Below are 23,673 nucleotides of genomic sequence, written 5' to 3' on the forward strand. Positions count from 1 at the left end.
GAAACTGGAGAGAATTGTTTTGGGGGATCGCCGAATGACTGTTGAACAGATCGCCTCCAGAGTTGACATTTCTGTGGGATCTGTGCACACAATCCTGCATGACGACCTGAAAATGCGAAAAGTGTCATCCAGGTGGGTGCCACGAATGCTGACGGACGACTACATGGCTGCCCGTGTGGCATGTTGCCAAGCAGTGTTGACGCGCAACGACAGCATGAATGGGTCTTTCTTTTCGTCGGTTGTGACAATGGATGAGACGTGGATACCATTTTTCAATCCAGAAACAAAGCGCCAGTCAGCTCAATGGTAGCACACAGATTCACCGCCACCAAAAAAATTTCTGGTAACCGCCAGTGCTGAAAAAATGATTGTGTCCATGTTCTGGGACAGCGAGGGTGTAATCTTTACCCATTGTGTTCCAAAGGGCACTACGGTAACAGGTGCATCCTACGAAAATGTTTCGAAGAACAAATTCCTTCCTGCACTGCAACAAAAACGTCCAGGAAGGGCTGCGCATGTGCTGTTTCACCAAGACAACGCACCCACACATCGAGCTAACGTTACGCAACAGTTTCTTCATGATAACAACTTTGAAGTTATTCCTCATGCTCCCTACTCACCTGAGCTGGCTCCTAGTGACTTTTGGCTTTTTCCAACAATGAAAGACACTCTCCGTGGCCACCCATTCACCAGCCGTGCTGCTATTGCCTCAGCGATTTTCCAGTGGTCAAAACAGACTCCTAAAGAAGCCTTCGCCGCTGCCATGGAATCATGGCGTCAGCGTTGTGAAAAATGTGTACGTCTGCAGGGCGATTAGTCGAGAAGTAACGCCAGTTTCATCGATTTCGGGTTAGTAGTTAATTAGAAAAAAAATCGGAGGCCTTAGAACTTGAATGCACCTCATACTTGATGAAACTTATGGATCTCTGCCGAGCCGAACTGAGGGCATTATAGAGGTCGGAGGCGGTGTTTCTTTGTACTAATAGGATGTCTGCTGCCGGTAAGGTTTTTTTTTGTCCACTATACACTTTAAAGTGGTTTGCAGGGGACAGTCATGGATGTAAACAAGCTTCCACAACAATAAACAAGCAGACTGGTGCACATTAGAAGGGCTGTCACCTAGATGTAATTAATACATTTCAATGGGGTACCTCTACCACCATATTCACTATAAATCTTTTAGCTCCGTGCGACCGCGGTGGTGCTGAGCAGATGCACTATTCAGCGACATAAATACAGAAAAACGCCACAATGTGATGCCAGGCCATCAGACTTGAAGACAATAGATGGTAGGAAAAAGGATGAAGGTACCTCTATGAGCAGAATGTGTCCTGGAGGCACGCGGTCCTGCACCACAGGAGCCTGGGCGGCGGTGGTGCTTTCGGAGGTGATCGCTGGCCGTTTCGTCTTGTGCTTCAGTCTTCTGGCGCGGTTCTTCTGCGGAAATAAGAACACAGTCTGGCGCATTTCTCGCAAAACAAGTAATATTGACCCATCTAACGCATACGGTTTCCATTAAACTAGAAGGGATATTGACATCTTCATATGGTTCAAATGTCTCTGACCACTATGGGACTTAACATCTGAGGTCATCAGTCCCCTAGAACTTAGAACTGCTTAAGGACTGCTAAGGACAGCACACACATTCATGCCCAAGGCAGGATTCGAAACTGTGACTGCAGCGGTCGCGCGGTTTCGGACTGAAGCGCCTAGAACCGCTCGTCCACAGCGGACGCCTATTGATATCTTAGTGTGATTATCTTTTGTTAATGGGGAATAGGTGATTTTGATGGTAGCCTGTTTTGCACCAAGTGTCGCCTCGCGTGGAGCGGGCAATGCTGGCAGAGTGTCCCTTAGACGCACTGGGAGGAAATGCCAGTGTAGGTGATGCAGCGTCATCTGCGGTTAGTGACGAACAAAAGAGCTTGCCGGCAGAATGCGCTGCAGGCTGGCATACGAAGAGGCCCTCGCACATGTTTCTTCATTTGTACTACAGTGCTACGGTTAACCAAAATACTCCCCTAAAAAGTAGTATTTTTCATGAGAAATTGGGTACACACGATTACTTGACTTTCCATAAACATTTCACCATAAATTTTACAAGAAGGCATTAAAAAGAAGTGTGAATTGCAACTAAAATTGAAATGAGATCTTATTCGTTTATGGATCGATAGTATCTGTAGTTACTGCAGAAATATATTATAAGACAAAAGAAAAAAAGGAAAAAACGAACGACGCACCACAAAGGAATTATGCCGATGGGGCGGTAATCGGTAGATGCGATGTGCATGTACAGACAAATAAATGATTAAAATTTCAGAAAAACTGGAAGATTTATTCAAGAGAAAGTGTTTCACAGACTGAGCAACTCAATAACGCTTTGGTCTACTTGTGGCTCCTAGCAAGCAGCTATTCAGCTTGACATTGATTGATTCAGTTGTTGGAAGTCTTCTTGAGAGATATCGTGCCAAATGCTATCCAACAGGAACGTTAGATAGTAAAAATCCCGAGCTGGTTGCAGAACCTGGCCCATAATGCTCCAAAGGTTCTCGATTGGAGAGAGATCCGGCGACCTTTTTGGCCGAGGAACGGTTTGACAAGCACAAAGGCATGCAAAAGAAACTCTCGCCGTGTGTAGGAGGCCATTATCTTGCTGAAATATAAGCCAATGGCTTGCCATGAAGTGCAACAAAACGGGGCGTAAAATTTCATCGATGTACAGCTGTGCCGTAAGGGCGCCGCGGATTACGACCAAAAGGGTCTTGCTATGAAATGAAATGCCACTCCCGGTTGTCGGGCCCTATGGCAGGCGACAGTCAGGCGGGTATCTCCCTGCTGACTTGTAGGTCTCCAGATACGTCTTCGCTGGTTATAGGGGCTCAGTTCGAAGCGGGACTCATCACTGAAGACAATGCCACTCCAGTAAATGAGTTTCCAGGCCGAATGTGCTCGACACCATTGCGGACGGACTTCTTGTTGTACACAGGTCAATGGTATTAGGCAAAAGGGTCGTTAGCTTAGCATCCTTTCTGTAAGCCGCCCATTAGAGGTCCTTTTGGTCACTGAAGCAGCTGTTACACGGTGGTAATGATGAATCCGATGCTCTTTACGTTGACCGCTTCCTTCTTGACGCTGCGTTTGCCTGTGGTTCACGCATTCCTGCCAACATTGTCGAACTGTGGCATCGCACCTATTCAAATGTCGAGAGATTCCCCGATAATCCAGTCGGCTTCTTTGAGCCAAACTACATGTCTTCTATCAAATGCTGACTTCTGCATTACTGTTCACGCGAAGCATCAGCGGAGACCACGGAATGAAATTGGCATAGTCTTTATGCCCTCGTATAAGAAGTCGCCGTCATTCTGCAAGGGCCTTGAAAAAATGTCCGACGAGCGGACAGAGGTTCAGGGCACTTTCTTGCCCTCGGCATGGGAAACTGACCCTAGACGGCGCAAGAATCACCAATTATCAACGGCATGAGGATGCAGAAGGCAATAGTAACCACTGCTCTGAAGACACCCAATATGTATCCACAGGACATGTGGCCTGTAACTGAAAGAATGTCTTGATGATCATTCCAGAGGTAAAAGATTCCGGACTAGTCTCCCTTTCGGATCTCCGGGAGACGACTGCCAAGGAGGAGATGACCATGAGAAAAAGATTGAAAAACCAACGAAAGAATAACGTTCTACGAGTAGGGGCATTGAATGTCAGAAGTTTGAACGTGATACAATTGCTAGAAAATCTTAAAAGGGAAATGCAAAGGCTCAATGTAGATACAGTGGGTGTCAGCGAAGTGAAATTGAAAGAAGAGAAGGATTTCTGGTTAGATAAGTATAGGATAATATCAAGAGCAGCAGAAAATGTATAGCGGGAGTAGGATTCGTTATGATTAGGAAGGTGTGGCAGAGAGTGATTTACTACAAACAGTTCAGTGATAGGGTTGTTCTCATGAGAATCGACAGCAATCCGACACTGACAACGCTAGATACAGGCCGACGTTGCAAGCCGAAGATGAAGAGATGGAGAAAGTATATGAGGACACTGAACGGGTAATTCCTACTTAAAGGGAGATGAAAATCAATTAGTCATGAGGGACTGGAATGCAGTTGAAGGAGAAGAAAGGGTTACGAGAATATATGGGCTTGGTACTAGGAATGACAGTGGAGAACGACTAATTGAGTTCTGGAATAAATTACAGCTAGCGAATACAGTGAATACTGTGTTCAGGAATCACGAGAGGAGGAGATATACCCTGAAAAGGCCAGGAGATATGTAAAGATTTCAGTCAGGTTATACCATGGTCAGGCAGAGATTCCGATATCCGGTAGTGGATTTCCAGGCGTACCCAGGAGCAGATATAACTTAGATCACAATTTAGTATTGTTGAAAAGAAGGCTGAAGTTTGAGAGATTAGTCGGGAGGAATCAATGCGCAAACAAGTGGGATGCAAATGTGCTAAGAAATGAAGGACGTGCTTTAATTTCTCTGAGGTTATAGATACTGTGGTAAGGAATAGCTCTGTAGCCAGTTCGGTTGAAGAGGAATGGACATCTCTAAAGAAGGCAATCACAGAAGTTGGGAAGAAAATCAGAAGTACAAAGAAGGTAACTGCGAAGAAGCCATGGCTAATGGAAGAAATATTTCAGTTGAAGGACGAAAGAAGGAAGTACACAAATAGTCCGGGAAATTCAGCAATACAGAAATACAAATCACTTAGGAGTGAAATGAATAGGAAATGTAGGGAAGCTAATGGGAAATGGCTGCATCAAAAGTGTGAAGAGATCGAAAAAGAAATTATTGCCGAATGGACTGACTCAGCCTGTAGGAAAGTCAAAACAGCATTCGGTGAAATTAAAAGTAAGGGTGGAAACATTAAGAGTGCAATGGGAATTCCACTGTTAAATGCAGAGAAGAGAGCGGATAGATGGAAACAGTACATTGAAGGTCTCTATGAGAGCGAAGTCTTGTCTCATGACGTGATAGAAGAAGAAACTGGAGTCGATGTAGAAGAGATAGGGAATCCAATATTAGAATCAGAATGTAGAAGAGTTTTGGAAGACATAAGATCGAATAAGGCCACAAGGATAGACGACATTCCATCAGAAATTCTAAAATCAATGGGAGAGGTGGCTCTTATTGATGTTGGTGTCTAGAATGTATGAGACTGGCGATATACCGCCCGACTTTCGGATAAAACGTCAGCCACACAGTTACGAGGATTGCAAGAGCCGACTAGTGCGAGAGTTATCGCACAATCAGCTTAACAACTCATGCATCCAAGTTGATTCTAAGGATATTCTACAGAAGAATGAAAAGAAAATTGTAGATGTGTTACATCATTATGAGGTTTGCTTTAGGGAAGGGGAAGGCACCAGAGAGGCAGTTCTGACGTTGCGGTTGATAACAGAAGCAAGACTAAAGAAAAATCAAGATAACGTTCATAGGTTTTGTCGACCTGGAAAAAGCGTTCACAATGTCAAATGGTGCAAGATGTTCGAAATTCTGAGAAAAATATCGGTAAGCTATAGTGAAAGACAGGTAATGTACAAAATATACAAGAAGTAAGAGGGAATAATAAGAGTGGAGGACCATGAACAAAGTGCTCGGATTAAAAAGGGTGTAAGACAGGGATGTAGTCGTTCGCCACTACTGTTCAAACTATACATCGAAGAAGCAATGACGGAAATAAAAGTTCAAGAGAGGAATTAAAATTCAGGGTGAAAGGATATCAATGATAATATTTGTGAACGACATTGCTGTTCTCCGTGAAAGTGAAGAAGAATTGCAGGATCTGCTGGATGGAATGAACATCCTAATGCGAAAGACGAAAGTAATGAGAAGTAGCAGAAATGAGAAACTTAACATCATGATTGGTGATCAGGAAGTAGATGAAGTCAAGGAATTCTGCTACCTAGGCGGCAAAAGATCTCATGACTGACGGAGTAGCGAGGGCATAAAAAGCAGACTAACACTTGCGAAAAGGACATTGCATGCCAAGAGAAGTCTGCTGGTATCAAACATAGGCCTTAATTTAAGGAAGAAATTTCTGAGAATGTATGTGCGGAGCGCAGCATTGTATAGCACTGATACATGGACTGTGGGAAAATCGGAACAGAAGAGAATCGAAGCGTTTGAGATGTGGTACTACAGAAGAATGTTGAAAATTAAATTGGACTGATAAGGTATTGAGTGAGGAGGTTCTCCGCAGAATCAGAGAGGAAAGAAATTTGTGGAAAATACTGACAAGGAGAATGTGCAGGATAATCTGTTAAGAGATCACGGAATAATTTCGATGGTACTAGAGGGAACTGTAAAGGGCAAAATGGAGAGGAAAACAGAGATTGGAATATATCCAGAAAATAATTGAGGACGTAGTTTTCCGGTCCTATTCTGAGATGAAGACGCTGGCGCAGGAGAGTAACTCGTGGCGACCTGCATCAAACCAGTCTGAAAACTGAAGACGCAAAAAAAAAAAAAAAGATAATCGACATGTCCCCTGTTTACTGACCTTGCCAGCTGCGCGGTGAAATTACGCTCCAGCGTCACATATTGATCCATCGACCTCCAAAGTTTACAATTTGTGACGAATTTGCATAACTCCTTCGAGATGCGTCGCTTTTTTGTGTTATAGTGAGTGTAATTTGCTGATTCAGACACAATTCTTGAGAGCACTGAAATTAATTTCTTCGTTCTCATTAGTGTTTCATTTTGTTTGGTGGCTTGAAATAAACACTTCTTATTCCTTTTACACCGTTTGACAAAAAAAATAAGTGAATCGCCCTGACGAGGAGGAACAAACGAATTATGCGATGTTATTTCGATGATTACAAAATAGAGGCGAATTTACAAAGAACTTGGCAAGCTGCGCACACAGTATGGCCTTGCAGCTTTGCATCCCCTCTAGCCTGGATGCATCCACGAGTCGGTTGGGAAGAGTGTCATGAAGGCGTTGTACCCACTCCTGAGACAATCTGAGCCACAACTGAGACCCATACCTCTAGGAACTAGTACTTGATATCCCGAATACTGTCAATGGGTAACATAAGATGTGCCCTAAAGAAATGTGATAGGGCCATTGCTATTTTCTATATACATAAATGATCTGACAGACAGAGAGGGCAGCAATCTGCGTTTGTTCGCTGATGATGCTGTTGTGTACAGCAAGATGTAGAAGCTAAGTGACTGAAGGTTGATACAGGATGACCTTCACAAAATTTCTAGTTGGTATGATGAATGGCAGCTGGCTCTAAATGCGGAAAAATATAAGTTAATGCGGATGAGTAGGAAATAGAAACCAGTAATGTTCGGATACAGCGTTAGTAGTGTCCTGCTTGACACAGTCACGTCGTTTAAGTATCTAGGAGTTAAGTTGCGAAGCGATATGAAATGGGACGAGCATGTGAAGGTTGTGATAGGGAATGCGAATGGTCGACTTCGATTTATTGGGAAGATTTTGGGAGGCTGTGGTTCTTCTGTAAATGAGACCGCATAGAGGAAGCTAGAGGACCTATTCTTGAGTACTGCTCGAGTGTTTGGAATGGCAACAGGTAGGTTTGAAAGAAGACATCGAAGCAATTCAGAGGCGAGCTGCTAGATTTGTTACCGGTAGGTACGATCATTATTTAAGTTTTACGGAGATGCTTCGGGAGCTCAAGAGAACCGGCATTTGAAGCTGACTGCAGAACTATCGTGCTGCCGCCCACATACATTTCGCGTAGGACCACCAAGATAAGAGACGAGAAACTAGGGCTCATACGGAGGTATATAGACAGTCGTCTTCCCCTCGCTCTATCTTCGAGTGGAACAGGAAAGGAAACGACTAGGTGTGGTACAGGGTACCCTCCGTTACGCACCTCATGGTGGCTTGCGGAGTATGTATATGGATGTAGATGAATGGGACCGCGTTGACGTCCGAGCTGGGCTCATGACGTTCTGTCGGTGACAAATCTGGGCATCTACCTGGTCACAGGAACATCTGCACATCAGTCTACGTCTGTCCATAAAGACACGTACAGTGTGTGGACGAGCATTGTCCTCTTAAAAAATGCCCGACGTTACTGTCACGTGGGAAGGAACACATGAAAGCGTAGTATGACTGCGACGCACCGCTGTGCCGTCAGAGTTCCCTCAGTCATTACCGGCCGTGACCGGCAGTCATACCAAGACGCCAGGAGTAACATCGCTGTGCCTCTACAAAACGGTGGAAGAATGGGACCTCTCTCTACATCGCCATCTTACTCGCAGACGATGGTCATCAGGAGTAGCACACAACCGCGACTCGTCTCGCCACTGACCGCAGTGCCACGCTGTTCGTCAGCTGTGTTGTGTTAACGACAGCCACTTGATGGGATGATAATCCTCTAGTCCGACTGGACCAATGGCGATAGGATGACACAGAATGTTGCAGGGAGTCCATTACTTGCTCTCTTGCCATTGCCAGTTTACATTTTATGTCCTCTCTGCTTCGGCCTTCATCAGTTGTTCCACTACCCAAACAGCAAAACACACGTGCTACTTTTAGTGTCTCGTTTCCTATTCTAATTCCCTCAGCATCACCCTATTTAATATGACTACTTTCCACTATCGTTGGTTTGTTTTCGTTGATGTTCATCTTATATCCCCCTTTCAAGACGCTTTCCATTCCCTTCAACAGCTCTTTCAGGTCCTTTGCTGTCTCTGACAGAATTACAACTTCATAGGCAAATCTCATAGTTTTTATTTCTGCTTCCTCAACTTGAATTCCTTCTCCAAATTTTTCTTTGGTTTCCCTAACTGCTTGCTCAATTTACAGACTGAATTACATTGCCGACAGGCTTCTACCCCGTCTCACTTCCTTTTCAACTACAGTTTCCCTTTCATTCCCCTCGACTCTTATGGCTATTGTCTGGTCTATGTACAAGTTGTACATAACCTTTCGCTTCATGTATTTTAAACCTGCTACTATCAGAATTTCACAGAGAGTATTCCAGTCAACATCTTAAAAAGCTTTCTCTAAGTCTAGAAATGCTGTAAACGGAGGTTTGCCTTTCCTTTCACTATCTCCTAAGAGGAGTGGTAGAGTCAGTTTTGCGTCACATGTTCCTGCATTTCTCCGTAATCCAAAGTGGTGTTCGCCGAGGTCAGCTTGTACCAACTTTTCCATTCTTTGTAAGTAGACTGTTTAGGTTTTTATATTGGTAACGCCACATAGTGCTCTGTATGGAAATCACTGGCTGTGCTCTGTGCAGTCTGTGGCTAGTTTGCATTGTTGTCTGCCATTGTAGTGTTGGGCAGCTGGATGTGAACAGCGCGTAGCGTTGCGCAGTTGGAGGCGAGCAGCCAGCACTGGTGGATGTGGGGAGAGAAATGGCGGAGTTTTGAAATTTGTAAGACTCGATGTCATGAACTGCTATATATATTATGACTTTTGAACACTATTAAGGTAAATACATTGTTTGTTCTCTATCAAAATCTTTCATTTGCTAACTATGCCTATCAGTAGTTAGTGCCTTCAGTAGTTTGAATCTTTTATTTAGCTGGCAATAGTGGCGCTCGCTGTATTGCAGTAGCTTGAGTAACGAAGATTTTTGTGAGGTGAGTAATTTGTGAAAGGTATAGGTTAATGTTAGTCAGGGCAATTCTTTTGTAGGGATTTTTGAAAGTCAGATTGCGTTGCGCTAAAAATAATGTGTGTCAGTATAAGCACAGTCATGTATAATTTTTCTAAGGGGACGTTTCATCTTATGTAAGGAATTCGTGTTAGTGTTTTGCAACCATATGGGCATTTTTTAAGTTTAAAGATGCGAAGAGTAAGGACGTGTGCGCATGCCTCACCTTTGATTCAACGTCTGCGTTTGCTACAGGCACCTCTCCCACGTTTCGAGCCGCTACCGCTCTTGACTAAGTACGCTCCTAGCATTGCAGGGGTGACAGTCTGTTTATATAGCTTGCAGACAGCATTCAGGCACTCCGTAGGTTGATAATGCTGTAACACTTTCATTTGAATTGCTTGACTATATGGACGGTTGATTCCCTCAGCGAAAGTTTCCACTAAAAAGTTTCATTAAAAATCTGCAGGAGTTGTAGTCCCCGGAAGTAACCAAACCTCTTCTAAAAGGGACTCTGGGCTTCTTGTTATTGTATCTAACGAAAAGTACTGGTTGTTGTTTTCTTAAAGTAATGCAATCCAGAGCCATGGAGCTCGACCACTATTAACAAGGAAAATAGAAGAAACTGTCTTGTATATAAACAAAAATGTAAATGTTCGTTTGTCGAAAATCGCATATACCTGGAAGTTATTCACCGATTCCTTTGACATTCTGACACAAAGTTGCATTCGAATACAAGCGTGTTTTATATACCTATTTCTTAATGTATATAATATATTAATAAATATATACTATGCAAATGGGAAATATTATTACCAAAAAATCTCGAAATGTCCTTGACCGCTTTATTTAAAATTTTTACACAACACACTTATTAACATTTGGGCCGACTTGGCGTATATACAACAATAGTGAAACGCTGTTAGCAAACACGAAAGCTGTATTTTGGCGTCATAGGCTAATGATTAGAATACTACTACAGACTCCGAATATGCAATAATAATGAACAAGGCTCGAGGTCAGAAAGAGGGGGAAGTGGAGATGGGCAGAGGAGTGTGAGAAAATGGAGGTTGAAAGTGGAAAGGAGGAGATGAATGGTTCAAATGGATCTGAGCACTATGGGACTCGACTGCTGTGGTCATAAGTCCCCTAGAACTTAGAACTACTTAAACCGAACTAACCTAAGGACATCACACACATCCATGCCCGAGGCAGGATTCGAACCTGCAACCTTAGCGGTCGTGCGGTTCCAGACTGTAGCGCCTTTAACCGCTCGCCACTCCGGCCGGCGGAGGAGATGGACAGAGAGAGGGGGCAAAAGGAGATGAAGAGAGAGAGGGAGAGAGAGGGGGGGAAGAGAGAGAGGGGGAGGAGGGAATGGGGAGAGATGGGAGAGGAGAAGATGGACAGAGAACAGAGGGAGAGGTGCCGGACGGAGAGAGGGGAAAGGAGAGGGAGATAGAAAGGAGGAGCAGGATTTGGACAGACGCGGGAGAGAGAAGCAGATTAGGATGTTTTTATACAATTTCCATATATTAGAAACGTGTGCTTCGTCTTTTCTTCCATTTAACTACACTGATCCGCAGCAACTCGTGGCTGGGAACAGCTAGTTGTCAGTATCTGTGTATATAGATGGGGAGGCAAATGTCTGGACACACCCATATAAAAGTCGAACGATGTGAGGAATCATAATGGCGTCTGGTGTGGGCTGTCTGTAGGTGGGGCGCAACTTGTAGGAGCTATGGAGACAGTGGTGGCCATCTTGAAATCCGCCTTCTTGGATTTGCATTGCGTGTTTCAAATGTGGAGGGGCTCACGTAGCACATAGTTTTGGACCGCCTCTTTCTCAGGTACACACATATGAAATCTGTTTTAAGATATATTAAATTGTGCAGGAGTTATGGCCTGTTAAAGTTTGAAACCACAAGGAGTTGATCAAGTCTGTTTATTGTTACAGGTGATCCACAATGGGATTACACAGGAGAAACACACGGAAATTGTGCTAATGAGTGTTGTGTTAATGAGTAGTGGACGAAGTACCATAGTGATTACTGCTGACTTCAATATCCGGTATCCTGAGAGAAATGACATTTCACGTACGACAGTATCCGAGTTATTGGACAAATTTCGTGAAACGGGTTCTGTGGTGGATACGCCACGCAGTGGATATCCGAGAACAGCCATCGACGAGGGGGCTGCAACAGAAATTGTGGAATCGTCTGTGAAAATTCCACATCACTGTATGCGCCGGTTATCAGCAATATCCAATGTCAGTCAGGTTTCAATGCTGCATGCGTTGCACACACGTCAATGACACCCGAAAAGTTACAGCTGCAACATCATCTCTCGGACGGTTACCCTGATCGGCAGGTGCAGTTTGCAGAATGGGCTCCGGATAAGTGTAACATGAATCCAGTTTCATACGACAGGTGTTGCTCAGTCATGAAACTAATTATTATGTGCAAGGAGAAGTAAACAAACAGAATCATCGTTCCTGGCCATATGCAAAACCCTATTGGGTAGATTCTTGTAACGTTATTGGAGGTGAAAACGTGATGGTTTGGTGTGGTACTTGGGACAGAAGAATTGTGCGTCCGGTGTGTGTTGATGAATCCTTGAATGGCTGGGGAGAGGTGGGGGGGGGGGGGGGGGGGAGGTATCTTAACATGCTCAGTGATTATGTGCTTCCAACGCTGTTGAATTCGCATTATAATTTCCGCCTTCTTCCAACAAGACGGCGCACCTCCTCACTACGCTACTGAAGTCAGACGGTTTCTGGATAAACAGTCCCATGATCTTACACCTCTTGACTTATCTGTGGGGACATTTGAAATCAATTGTGTATGAGGTAAAAATCAATAATGTAGGCCATATCTGCCAGTGTATTGATGAGGCGCATGCCTCTGTTGACCGACAATTCCTGCGACGTGTGCAGCAGAAATGGCAAAAAAGACTCCGATTGTGTGCCCAATGCAATAGAGATCATGCTGAGAACATGCTGCAATGCTAACTCTGACAAACGTCATTAACTGTAACAGGTCGTAGCTTCTACACCAATAATGATATCTTAAAAGAGATTTCGCACGTGTATTCCTAAGAAAAAGGCAGTTCGAAATTATGTGCCCCATGCCCCTCTTCTGATTTGAAAAACGTAATTTAAATCCAATATGGCGGATTTCAAGATGGCCGCCGCTGTCGCCATAGCTCTTACAAGTTGTGCTCCCACCTACATACACCCCAAACGAGACGCCATTCGATTCCTCACATCGTTCAACTTTTATAGGATTGTATCCAGATTTTTGCCTCAGCCTGTACAGAACATGAGAACAGACGCATGATTCTCGTTTCAGCGACTACCGGGCGCGCAGAGGCGGCGTCAGTCACCTGCTTGCTGCTGCGGCCGTGCAGCGCCGGCGCCGGCGCGCCCTTGCTGCAGGGCCTGGTGGACTTGCAGAACTTGACGCCTGCGGGCCGCGGCAGCCCCTTGCAGCTGGCCTCGGGCACCACGGCCGGGTCATCCTCCGGCCGCGCCGCCTGTCGCACGCACTCGACGCGCCTGCGCGCCATGCCCACGCGAAACACGCAGCCCGAGCACCGGCCCCACGTCGCCGCACGCCACCTGCGCCGTCAGCCGTCTCTAAACACAGGCTCTTTGGACAGTCCCAGTAGGCCCTTGCTTTTGTGCAATTTGGGAAATCCACTGCAAAAGATCAATCGAACTTCAAGTAGTACTGTTAACAAAGCACGACCACAAGAGTAGCGTATGGTGCATTTTTCAGCCCATACAGTCCGCACTGGCCAAGACACCAGGCGATTATAATTAAAGTGCAACTACTCACAGAGTTTCTCATATGTGCCGGTGTTGAGTTGTCGCCAGCACACTGGGAGGCGAAGAGGTTGCGAGAAGATCGATAGAGGCCAAAGACACACTCGCAAGAAACGTGCCGCCAACGCCCTCTCGCCCGTCAGTATTTAGATCGCCGCCGTGGACCAGAGGGCCAGTCAGTCCCAGTCTGTCATCCAGTAAGTCACCGAGATATCAGTCGCAGCTTGGTCACTTGCAGTTGCAGACAGCACATAGCGACCAGAGTAGTGCACATAGGGGACTTGTACTTCACCAGCAGTGAGGCTAATGTGGTCTATAAATGTAAATGCCGCGCGGAATTAGCCGAGACGCTGCAGTCATGGACTGTGCGGCTGGTCCCAGCGGAGGTTCGAATCCTCCCTCGGGCATGGGTGTGTGTGTTTGTCCTTAGCGTAATTTAGGTTAAGTAGTGTGGAAGCTTAGGGACTGATGACCTTAGCAGTTACGTCCCATAAGATTTCACACACATTTGAACAATTTTTGAAATGTAAATATCGTGTGACTAGGGCCTCCCGTCGGGTAGACCGTTCGCCAGGTGCAAGTCTTTCTATTTGACGCCACTTTGGCGACTTGCGCGTCAATGGGGATGAAATGATGATGATTAGGACAACACAACACCCAGTCCCTGAGCGGGGAAAATCTCCGACCCAGGCCCTTAGGATTGACATTCTGTTGCGCTGACCACTCAGCTACCAGGGGTGGACACGTGGTCTATTACGGAGAGCTTGTACCACAACACCTAGACTATCTTAAGTAATTACTATCTTAAGTAATTTTCTATTCTTGTGAACAAAGAACCCAGTTAATATACCGGGTCATCAAAAAGTCAGTATATATTTGAAAACTTAATAAACCACGGAATAATGTAGATAGAGAGGTAAAAATTGACACACTTGCTTGGAATGACATGGAGATTTATTAGAACAAAAAAAAGTTCACAAAATGTCCGACAGATGGCGCTGGACAGCAAAACGTCAGTGACTGCTACCGTGACGGGTGAGAGGTACGCCGCTATGTTACAGAATCGCATCATCCACAACCTGGCTAATAAACATCTGCTGGAACGTACGATGTTTATGCAGGATGGCGCTGCACCCCATATTGCTAGACGCGTGAAAAATCTCTTGCGCGCGTCGTTTGGCGATGATCGTGTGCTCAGACGCCACTTTCGTCATGCTTGGCCTCCAAGGTTCCCAGACTTCAGTCCGTGCAATTATTGGCTTTGGGGTTACCTGAAGTCGCAAGTGTATCGTGATCGACCGACATCTCTAGGGATGCTGAAAGACAACATCCGACGCCAATGCCTCACCATAACTTCGGACATGCTTTACAGTGCTGTTCACAACAATAATCCTCGACTACAGCTATTGTTGATGAATGATGGCGGACATATTGAGCATTTCCTGTAAAGAACATCATCTTTGCTTTGTCTTACTTTGTTATGCTAATTATTGCTATTCTGATCAGATGAAGCGCCATCTGTCGGACATTTTCTGAACTTTTGTATTTTTTTGGTTCTAAGCATGTGTGTCAATTTCTACCTCTCTATCTACATTATTCCGTGATTTATTCAGTTTTCAAATTTATAGTGATTTTTTGATCACCTGGTACATGTGCAGTTCGTATTATAGAAAGTGGATACCGGCCACCAACCAACATTCCTTGCTTCCCTTGGTACAAGCCTACAGTGACAACGAGACTACACAAAATCGTATGGCAACGAAACTTAGCGCATATGCCAATATGTTAACGAGGAAACGATTTACTCTGGAAAACAAGTTAGTTCCACTTGTGGCCACCACATGCAAATCTGGCGCTGTACACTGTATGACAGTGTGACATCCACACTGTCATTTGACAAGCCGTAACGTGACTGAGCAGTATGGCTATCGAGAACGGACACCTTGCGCTGTTAGTGAAACTGTTTTATGTGAACAGCTTCAATTACAGTGCTGCAGTGAGAGAGCATCGCCGATTTAAAGGTCCGAGGACAGGCCCAATCTCATTAAATGGTTTTAAAGAAGAAGGTAATGAAATTCGAAAACACGGGTGAACTTGGTATGACACCTGGAAGAGGAAGGTATCCTTTCACGGAGGAAGTCATTCACGATGTCGCTGTTGCTGTAACTCACCACGCAGCACGTGCCCCAAGCAGTGTTACTGCACGTGCAGTGTCACGAAAATCGTCCATCCCACGGTCAACAGTACAGAAAGTTTTGTGGTGTATTTTACATTGGTATCCGTACGCGATCGAGACGTGCACAAACTGAAACCTAACGATCCGCAGTAACGTCTTGAATTTGCTCCTCAGTTTCTAGCACGGATCGTAATTGATGACATGTGGGAGGGAAATACTCTGTGGAGTGACGAGACACGTTTCACACTACAGAATGCAGTGAATACACAGAACTGCCGAATCTGCGGTACTGTTAAACCGCATATTGCACACGAAGAGCCATTGTACTCGCCGTGTATGACTGAGGCCAGTGGATTCGCAAGCACTTTCACTCTCGGTCCGTTTTTCTTTGAAGAAAGTACACATAGAAGGCCTGTCACATGTACTGTGACGTCTGCATGTTATCAGGATCTCCTTGTACAGCATGTCATTCCTGCTGTAGAACAGCGCAACTCTGTAGAAACCACTGTTTTCATGCAAGATGGGTCAACACCTCGTGTCGCTCGCCCAGTGAAAGATCTGCTTAATCCAAATTCCCACGAACAATCTCCAGAGGTTTACTAGGTTCATATCCTGCAAGATCACCTGATCTGAATCCATGTGACTTTTGGTTCCTGGGATTTCTAAAAGAACACATTTACCAGGGACACGTTCGGTCTCTATCTGACATGAAGGCCCGTATATGGAATACGTTGCTCAGGTTCCGCCGGAACTGTTGGGAACAATTGTTGATCACGTCGTTTTTCGATGCAGCTTCATGACGATGTTTTCGGTGCTCGTATTGAACAAACTTTGTTCTTGGCGGCTAATAATAAAATCAGCATTATGCCTTTCTTATTTGTTTGACCTTTCCTGCCCAAGCCCCGTTTCTAACCCATTACATATGGAAACATTTCTATACGTCTTCCTTGTATTCACAGGCCGGCGGGGGAGGCCGAGCGGTTCTAGGAGCTACAGTCTGGAATCGCGCCACCGCGTCGGTCGCAGGTTCGAATCCTGCCTCGGGCATGGATGTGTGTGATGTCCTTAGGTTAGTTAGATTTAAGTACTTCTGAGTTCTAGGGGACTGATGACCTCAGAAGTTAAGTCCCATAGTGCTCAGAGCCATTTGAACAATTTGAACCTTGTATTCACAGTGCCAGATTTGCACCTGCGGGGGGGGGGGGGGGGGGCAAAATTGGAACTAATATTTCCATCGTAAATTGTTTCCGTATTAACACATTAAAATACCTAACAAGTTTCGATGCCAAACAATAATTACTGCCCACATTGGACCTATATGAGTAGCTGCAATTTAATTATAACGACCCGGTATACAGACTATCTGACCAAACGCATCCACACACCCATATGTAAGGTGGAATTGCCTACAAAGTGTCACGAGGTGGGCCAGCAGGTGAAAAGGAGGCGGTGAGTGTTGTGTTGTCAGCAGAAAACAGTAACAGCAGAATGGGTCCGTCAGGGGAGCTCACTGACCTCGAACGTGGAGGACAAGTCGTCGGACATTCTTCGAATAATAAATCTATTTAAGAAATTTCAGCTCTTCTATATCTGCCGAAATCGACAGTAACGGTGATGTGATTGTGAAGTGGGAACGCGAAGGAGGAATCACAGCTAAACAGATAACATGTAGTGACGGACAGGGGGTCGTCAAGCATTGCTGAGTATCCTACATCCATGTCATTACTCTGCAATTCATAGTTAAGTGCATGGCAGAGGGTCCATCGAACCGCCTCCAGCCTACTTGTCTACCGTTCCACTCTCGATCTGCGCAGGGGAACAACGAACGCTTAAATCTTTCCGTGTCAACTCTAATTTCTCTTATTTTATTATGATGACCATTTCTCCCTACGTAGGTGGGCGTCAACAAAATATTTCTCACTCTCTGAGGAGAAAGTTGGTAATTGAAAAAAAATGGTTCAAATGGCTCTGAGCACTATGGGACTTAACTGCTGAGGTCATCAGTCCCGTAGGACTTAGAACTACTTAAACCTACCTAACCTAAGGACATCACACACATCCATGCCCGAGGCAGGATTTGAACCTGCGACCGTAGCGGTCGCGCGGTTCCAGACTGTAGAGCCTAGAACCGCTCGGCCACTCCGGGCGGCGGTGATTGAAATTTCATTAGAAAATCCTGCAGCCTTTGTTCTAATGATTGCACCACGATTCGTGTATCATATCCGTGACACTATCTAACCCATTTAGTGGTAATACAAAACATATTTGAACTTTTTAGATGTCCTCAATCAGTTCCGTGTGATGCGATGATGATGATGAAGATGTTTGGTTTTTGGGGCACACAACTGTGCGGTTATCAGCGCCCGTACACATTCCCAACCTTTGCTCAGTCCAATCTCGCCACTTTCATGAATGATGATGAAATGATGCGGACAACACAAACACCCAGTCATCTCGAGGCAGGTGAAAATCCCTGACCTCGTCGGGAATTGAAGCCGGGACCCCGTGCTCGGGAAGCGAGAACGCGACCGCGAGACCACGAGCTCCGGACCTCTGATACGAAAACCATACCTACAGCAATACTCCGGAACAGGGCGGGCAAGCCTACTGAAAGAAGTCTTTTTAGCAGACGTGTTACATTTTCTAAGAGTTCGGCCAATAAATTACAGTCTTTGGTCTTCTTTCCCGACAACATTAGCTATGTGATCGTTCGAATTTAAGTTATTCATAAATGTAATCCTTAAGTATGTACATGTTTTCGGTCTTTATATTTGTGTGATTTATCGTGTAAGTAAAATTTAGTGGATTCTTTTTAGTGCTCATGTGGGCGACTTGACACTTTTAATTATTTAGAGACAAGTACCCCTTTTTTTACCTAACAGATATCTTGTCTAAATCATTTTGCAATTCGTTTTGATCATCTAACAGCTTTAAATGAAGGTAAAGACGGCATCATCTGCAAACAATCTACGAAGGCTACTCAGATTGTCTTCCAAATCGTTTATGTAGATCCGAAACAGCGGAGAACCTATAACACTTCCTTGGTAAACGACAGATATTACTTCTGTTCTACTCAATGACTTTCCACTGTTGTTGTGAACTGTGATGCTTCTGACAGGAAATCAAGAATCCATTCACAAATCTGATACGCAATTTGATTCGGAGGCACTTGTGAGAAACGGTGTCAAAAGCCTTCTGGAAATCTAGAAATACGGGATCAATTTGACGTCCCCTGTCTATAGCGCTCATTCCTTCTAGAGAATAAAGGCCTAGTTGTGTTTCAAGAGAGTGATCGTTTCTGAATCCTTGTTGGCTATTTTTCAATGAATCGTTTTCTTCCACTCGCCTAAGCTTCGATCTCTCATCATATTCGGTACTCAGATGCGATGAGCGTAGCAGACGCCGCTCTCTCTCGGGTTCAAAATGGTTCAAATGGCTCTGAGCACTATGGGACTTAACATCTGTGGTCATCAGTCCCCTAGAACTTAGAACTACTTAAACCTAACTAACCTAAGGACATCACACACATCCATGCCCGAGGCAGGATTCGAACCTGCGACAGTAGCAGTCGCGCGGTTCCGGACTGAGCGCCTAGAACCGCTCGGCCACCGCGGCCGGCCTCTATAGGGTCCCCAGACGATGTGTCTAGACCAAGTGCTCTCTTCTGTATCTGATGCTGAACTGTTCTCCACCATGTCGCAATACTAAGAGTGTTTTCCGCTGTCTCCTGAGCCAAAGCGTGTTCTTCTCCCACCCAGAATTCTTTTTCCACTCTACAAGACCACGAAATTCTAATGCACCAATGGAAAAGGTTCTGCAAAAGTCTGTCCCATGTTATTTTCGTCAACAAGACAACTATCTCCCCTCCTACATCCATACACGCAATTCGTAAAAAATTCTGAGTTACTGTCCCACTCAACAGCTAAATTTGTTACTTCAGCCAATGCACTCGCCTCTATGTCCGCATTTCTCAGAAGCTAGTGCCCTTACTTTTTCTACTGTATTTTTTTTTAGATTACTCAATAGAAGTCGTCATACAACTTTTCGGCCAGAAGTTATTCACCCTACGTAAAATGGTGACGAAATGTCGGCCCAAAGAGAAAATAATTCCTATTCACAAAATGACAGGGAACGCCAAGATCTTTATCTATCACTGGCCGTCTCTCGCACAGCGATGCCGGAGGCCGACTTTTTGGCACAAAAAAAGGTTCCTCTGAATTGTCGACGTTAATGAATTCTTTGAAAGTAGCCGTGGGTCCCATACTGCGCTGGGCGCATTATGCGAAAAACTGCAGGGATGAGTACTTGCAGATCCAAAAGTAACGATGACTTGGTCGATGGCCGGCACCTACTCTGGCCGGTCGCCTCACCTCGGGTTTTCCTCTGAAAAGGCAGACTATGTCCTCCAAGGGGTCGGTCCACACATCTAGTCACTGCCCTGGACCACTGTGTGCAGCTTGGTACATCACGTGCCCAATTAAACTACAGAAAAATTAAAGACAAAACAGCCACCAGTGACGAGAAGGCGTTAATATAGAAGTAGACAGCTGATTCCTGGCAACCACTGACATTATTAATTACAGGCATTAACCACAAACATCAAAAAAGTTTTGCGCCACCTCGGTTCTGAGAGTTCCGGAACCAGTATAGACAGCTGGAATAGAAATCAACATAAACATCTTTTCCGCCCTTTTTATTGCTCATGAAAACCACACATTGCATGTTTTACCAACATATACCGAGACATTCAAAGATGGTGGTCCAGATTACTGTACACACCGATACCTCTAATACCCAGTAACACGTCCTCTTGCATTGATGCGTGCCTGTATTCATAGTAGCATACTATCCACAAGTTCATCAAGCCACTGTTGGTCCCACTCCTCAACGGCAATTCGGCGTACATCCCTCAGAGTTGTTGGTGGGCCACCTCGTCCATAAACAGCTCTTTTCAATCTATCCCAGGTATGTTCGGTAGGGTTAATGTCTGGAGAACATGCTAGCCACTCTACTCGAGCGATGTCGTTATCCTGGAGGAAGTCGTTCACAAGATGTGCACGATGGGGGTGCGAATTGTTGTCCATGAAGAAGAATGTCTCACCAATATGCTGCCGATATGGAGGATGGCATTCACGTATCGTATAGCCATACGGCGCCTTCCATGACCACCAGCAGCGTACGTCGGCCCCATACAATGCCACCCCAAAATAGCAGGGAACCTCCACCTTGCTGCACTCGCTGGACAGTGTGTCTAAGGCGTTCAGTCTGACTGGGTTGCCTCCAAACACGTCTCCGACGATTGTCTAGTTGAAGGCATATGCGACAGTCATCGGTGAAGAGAACGTGATGCCAATCCTGAGCGGTCCACTCGCCATGTTGTTGGGCCCATCTGTACCGCACTGCATGGTGTCGTGTTTGCAAAGATGGACCTCGCCATGGACGTCGAGAGTGAAGTTGCGCATCATGCAGCCTACTGCACACAGTTTGAGTCGTAACATGACGTCCTGTGGCTGCACGAAAAGCATTATACAACATAGTGGCGTTGCTGTCAGGGTGCTACTGAGCCACAATCCGTAGGTAACGGCCATCCACTGCAGTAGTAGCCCTTGGGCGGCCTGAGCGAGGTATGTCATCGACAGTTCCTATCTCTCTGTATCTCCTCCATGTCCGAACAACATCGCTTTGGTTCATTCTGAGACGCCTGGACACTTCCCTTGTTGAGAGAGGCCTTCCTGGCACAAAATAACAATGCGGACGCAATCGAACCGCGATACTGACCATCTAGGCATGGTTGAACTACAGACAACACGAGCCGTGTACCTCCTTCCTGGTGGAGTGACTGGAACTTATCGGCTGTCGGAAACGCTCCTCCTAATTGGCATGGTTGTTTACATCTTTGGGCGGGTTAGTGACATCTCTCGACAGTCTAATGGACTGTATATGTGATACAGTATTCACAGTCAACGTCTGTCTTCAGGAGTTCTGGGAACCGGGGTAATGCATAACTTTTTTGATGTGTGTAGTTTTTTAAGTGACTAGCTCAACGTCCGCTACTTAGTTCGTGTCTGCGTGGTAATTACAACAAAAATAATAATTTTATAAACATATATTAGGCATACTGAAAAACTAGTGTAAGAAAGTGCGGTTTAATTTTCTAAGCAATTCTGAAAAAGCCGATTTGTCGTGGTGACAGTAAAATAACACGTATTTCTTTATTCCTAACCGAGAAATCTAATGCCAATTTTCATAGATTTAGCTTTTTAAATGTTTCAATGTATCCAAACATTTTCATAAAAATTTTCGTCCCCTATTTCACCCCCCTAAGAGCTGAATTTCCTATAACACTGAGACATCTATTTTTTATTTCTAACCGAGAAGTTAAATACAAATTTTCATAGATTTATCTTCAAAAACACTTGGATAATGAAATATTTCCGCAAACACTGTCATCCCACATTCATCCCCTTAGGGATCCACTTTCCAACAACGTAAAAACTGTAAAATAACACATATTTCTTTATTCCTAACCGAGAAATCTAATGCCTATTTTCAGAGATTTAGCTTTAAAAATGCATTAATTTCACCCCTTTACGGGTTGAACTGTCAAAAATGCCGAAACCCGTATTTTTGTACTTCTTACCGAGAACCAAAATAGCAATTTTTGTACTTCTAGGTTCAAAATTGCTTTAATAGCAACATATTTTCAAAAGATCTTTCATTCTCTGTTTCATTCCCTTAGGCTGAAATGTCGAAAATCCTTTCATAGACGATGCATATAGTATAAGACTAACGCTCTCTTCATATTTCAAATTTCTGTCCATAGCGGTTTGGACTGGGCAATGATGATGAGTCAGTCAGTAAGTCAGTCGGTCAGCCAGGACATTGCCTTTTACATATAGAGATCACGTGTTTAGGTGCCACTTTCTTAACTACACACTGTTTGCTGAATTTAACATTTCGATGGTTTTCATCAGCTTCATTTTTATTCGTTGGTACACCAGTACAAATACAAATTTTCACAAATTAGGTAATGTCTTGAACGTATCTTTTGTACCCAGAATGAAATTTTCATTCTGCAGCAGAGTGTGCGCTGATATGAGACTTCATGGCAGATTAAAACTGTGTGCCTGACTGAGACTCGAACTCGAAACCTTTGTCTTTCGTGGGCAAGCACTCCACTGACCGAGCTTCTGTGAAGTTTGGAAAGTAGGAGACGAGGTACTGGAAGAATTGGTGTGAGGACGGGTGGTGAGTCGTGCTTGGGTAACTCAGTCGGAAGAGCACTTGTCCGCGAAAGGCAAGGGTCCCCAGTTCGCGTCTCGATCTAGCACACAGTTTTAATATGCCAGGAAGTTTCATATTTTTTTAATGTTTTTCTGCAGCCTCAAACTGTTTAGAATGCTACAGTCTAATATGCTCTGACTGCCTGCTAGTTGTTCACTTCCTGCCAACAACAGTGAATAGCTTTTAACGTAATTGGCCGCTGCGTAGCTTGAAGCGGTGTCAAATGTCCGTCCGTGCCTACGCAGCGCAGTCGCTCCCTAACGTCCAGTGGCACGTGCGGAGCTACTACTGGCGGTAAGACACGTCCCCAGGCCACACCTGATCTTGCACTGCTGCTCGTTGCAGACGCGGCTGCGCGCCGCCGGTTTGTCCTCTGCGGGGCAGGACTGGTCGCTCACACGGCCAGCACCCTCCTCCACGCACACCGGCTCCGCCACCTGTCAACACCGACGACACTCAAGATGCGGACGCAGCAGGAAGCGCAGTGCTGCTCATCACTAACATTCCACAAGTTGTAAATGTGAATGACACTATAGTACACAACGCGAGACTGAATGTCGCCTGGTGGCGTTTTGGGAGTTTGATGCATTACGGAAGGTACTCAGGGTGTCTCAAGAGGAATAGTCGATATACAGGGATGTTACAGGAACGCTCACTTGAAGAATAAAATTCCATGTGCATCTGTACAGTATTTCAAATGGTTTCCGAGACAAGACACATTTATTGTACTTTGTTATTTATGACATTGTAGGCTTTAAACACAACTAGGTAGAATCACACGTAACAAAAAGAATGCA

The 23,673-nt window shown here is 45.0% G+C and overlaps 1 protein-coding gene across 1 annotated transcript in view; it reads right to left on the reverse strand.

Annotated features, from left to right (window-relative positions):
• Positions 1-1,221: 1,221 nt before the first annotated feature.
• The window catches only part of LOC126413037 (A disintegrin and metalloproteinase with thrombospondin motifs 7-like), a 427,824-nt gene continuing 405,372 nt past the window's right edge, over positions 1,222-23,673 (reverse strand). The window contains exons 18-20 of the mRNA XM_050082931.1: positions 23,195-23,313; positions 12,948-13,209; positions 1,222-1,437 (exon numbers count right to left, since the gene is read on the reverse strand). Of these exons, the coding sequence (XP_049938888.1) occupies positions 1,222-1,437; positions 12,948-13,209; positions 23,195-23,313 (597 nt within the window). The remainder of the gene's footprint in view (positions 1,438-12,947; positions 13,210-23,194; positions 23,314-23,673) is intronic.

The sequence above is a fragment of the Schistocerca serialis genome, chromosome 7, assembly GCF_023864345.2.
Source record: "Schistocerca serialis cubense isolate TAMUIC-IGC-003099 chromosome 7, iqSchSeri2.2, whole genome shotgun sequence".
Taxonomy (NCBI): Eukaryota; Metazoa; Arthropoda; class Insecta; order Orthoptera; family Acrididae; genus Schistocerca; species Schistocerca serialis.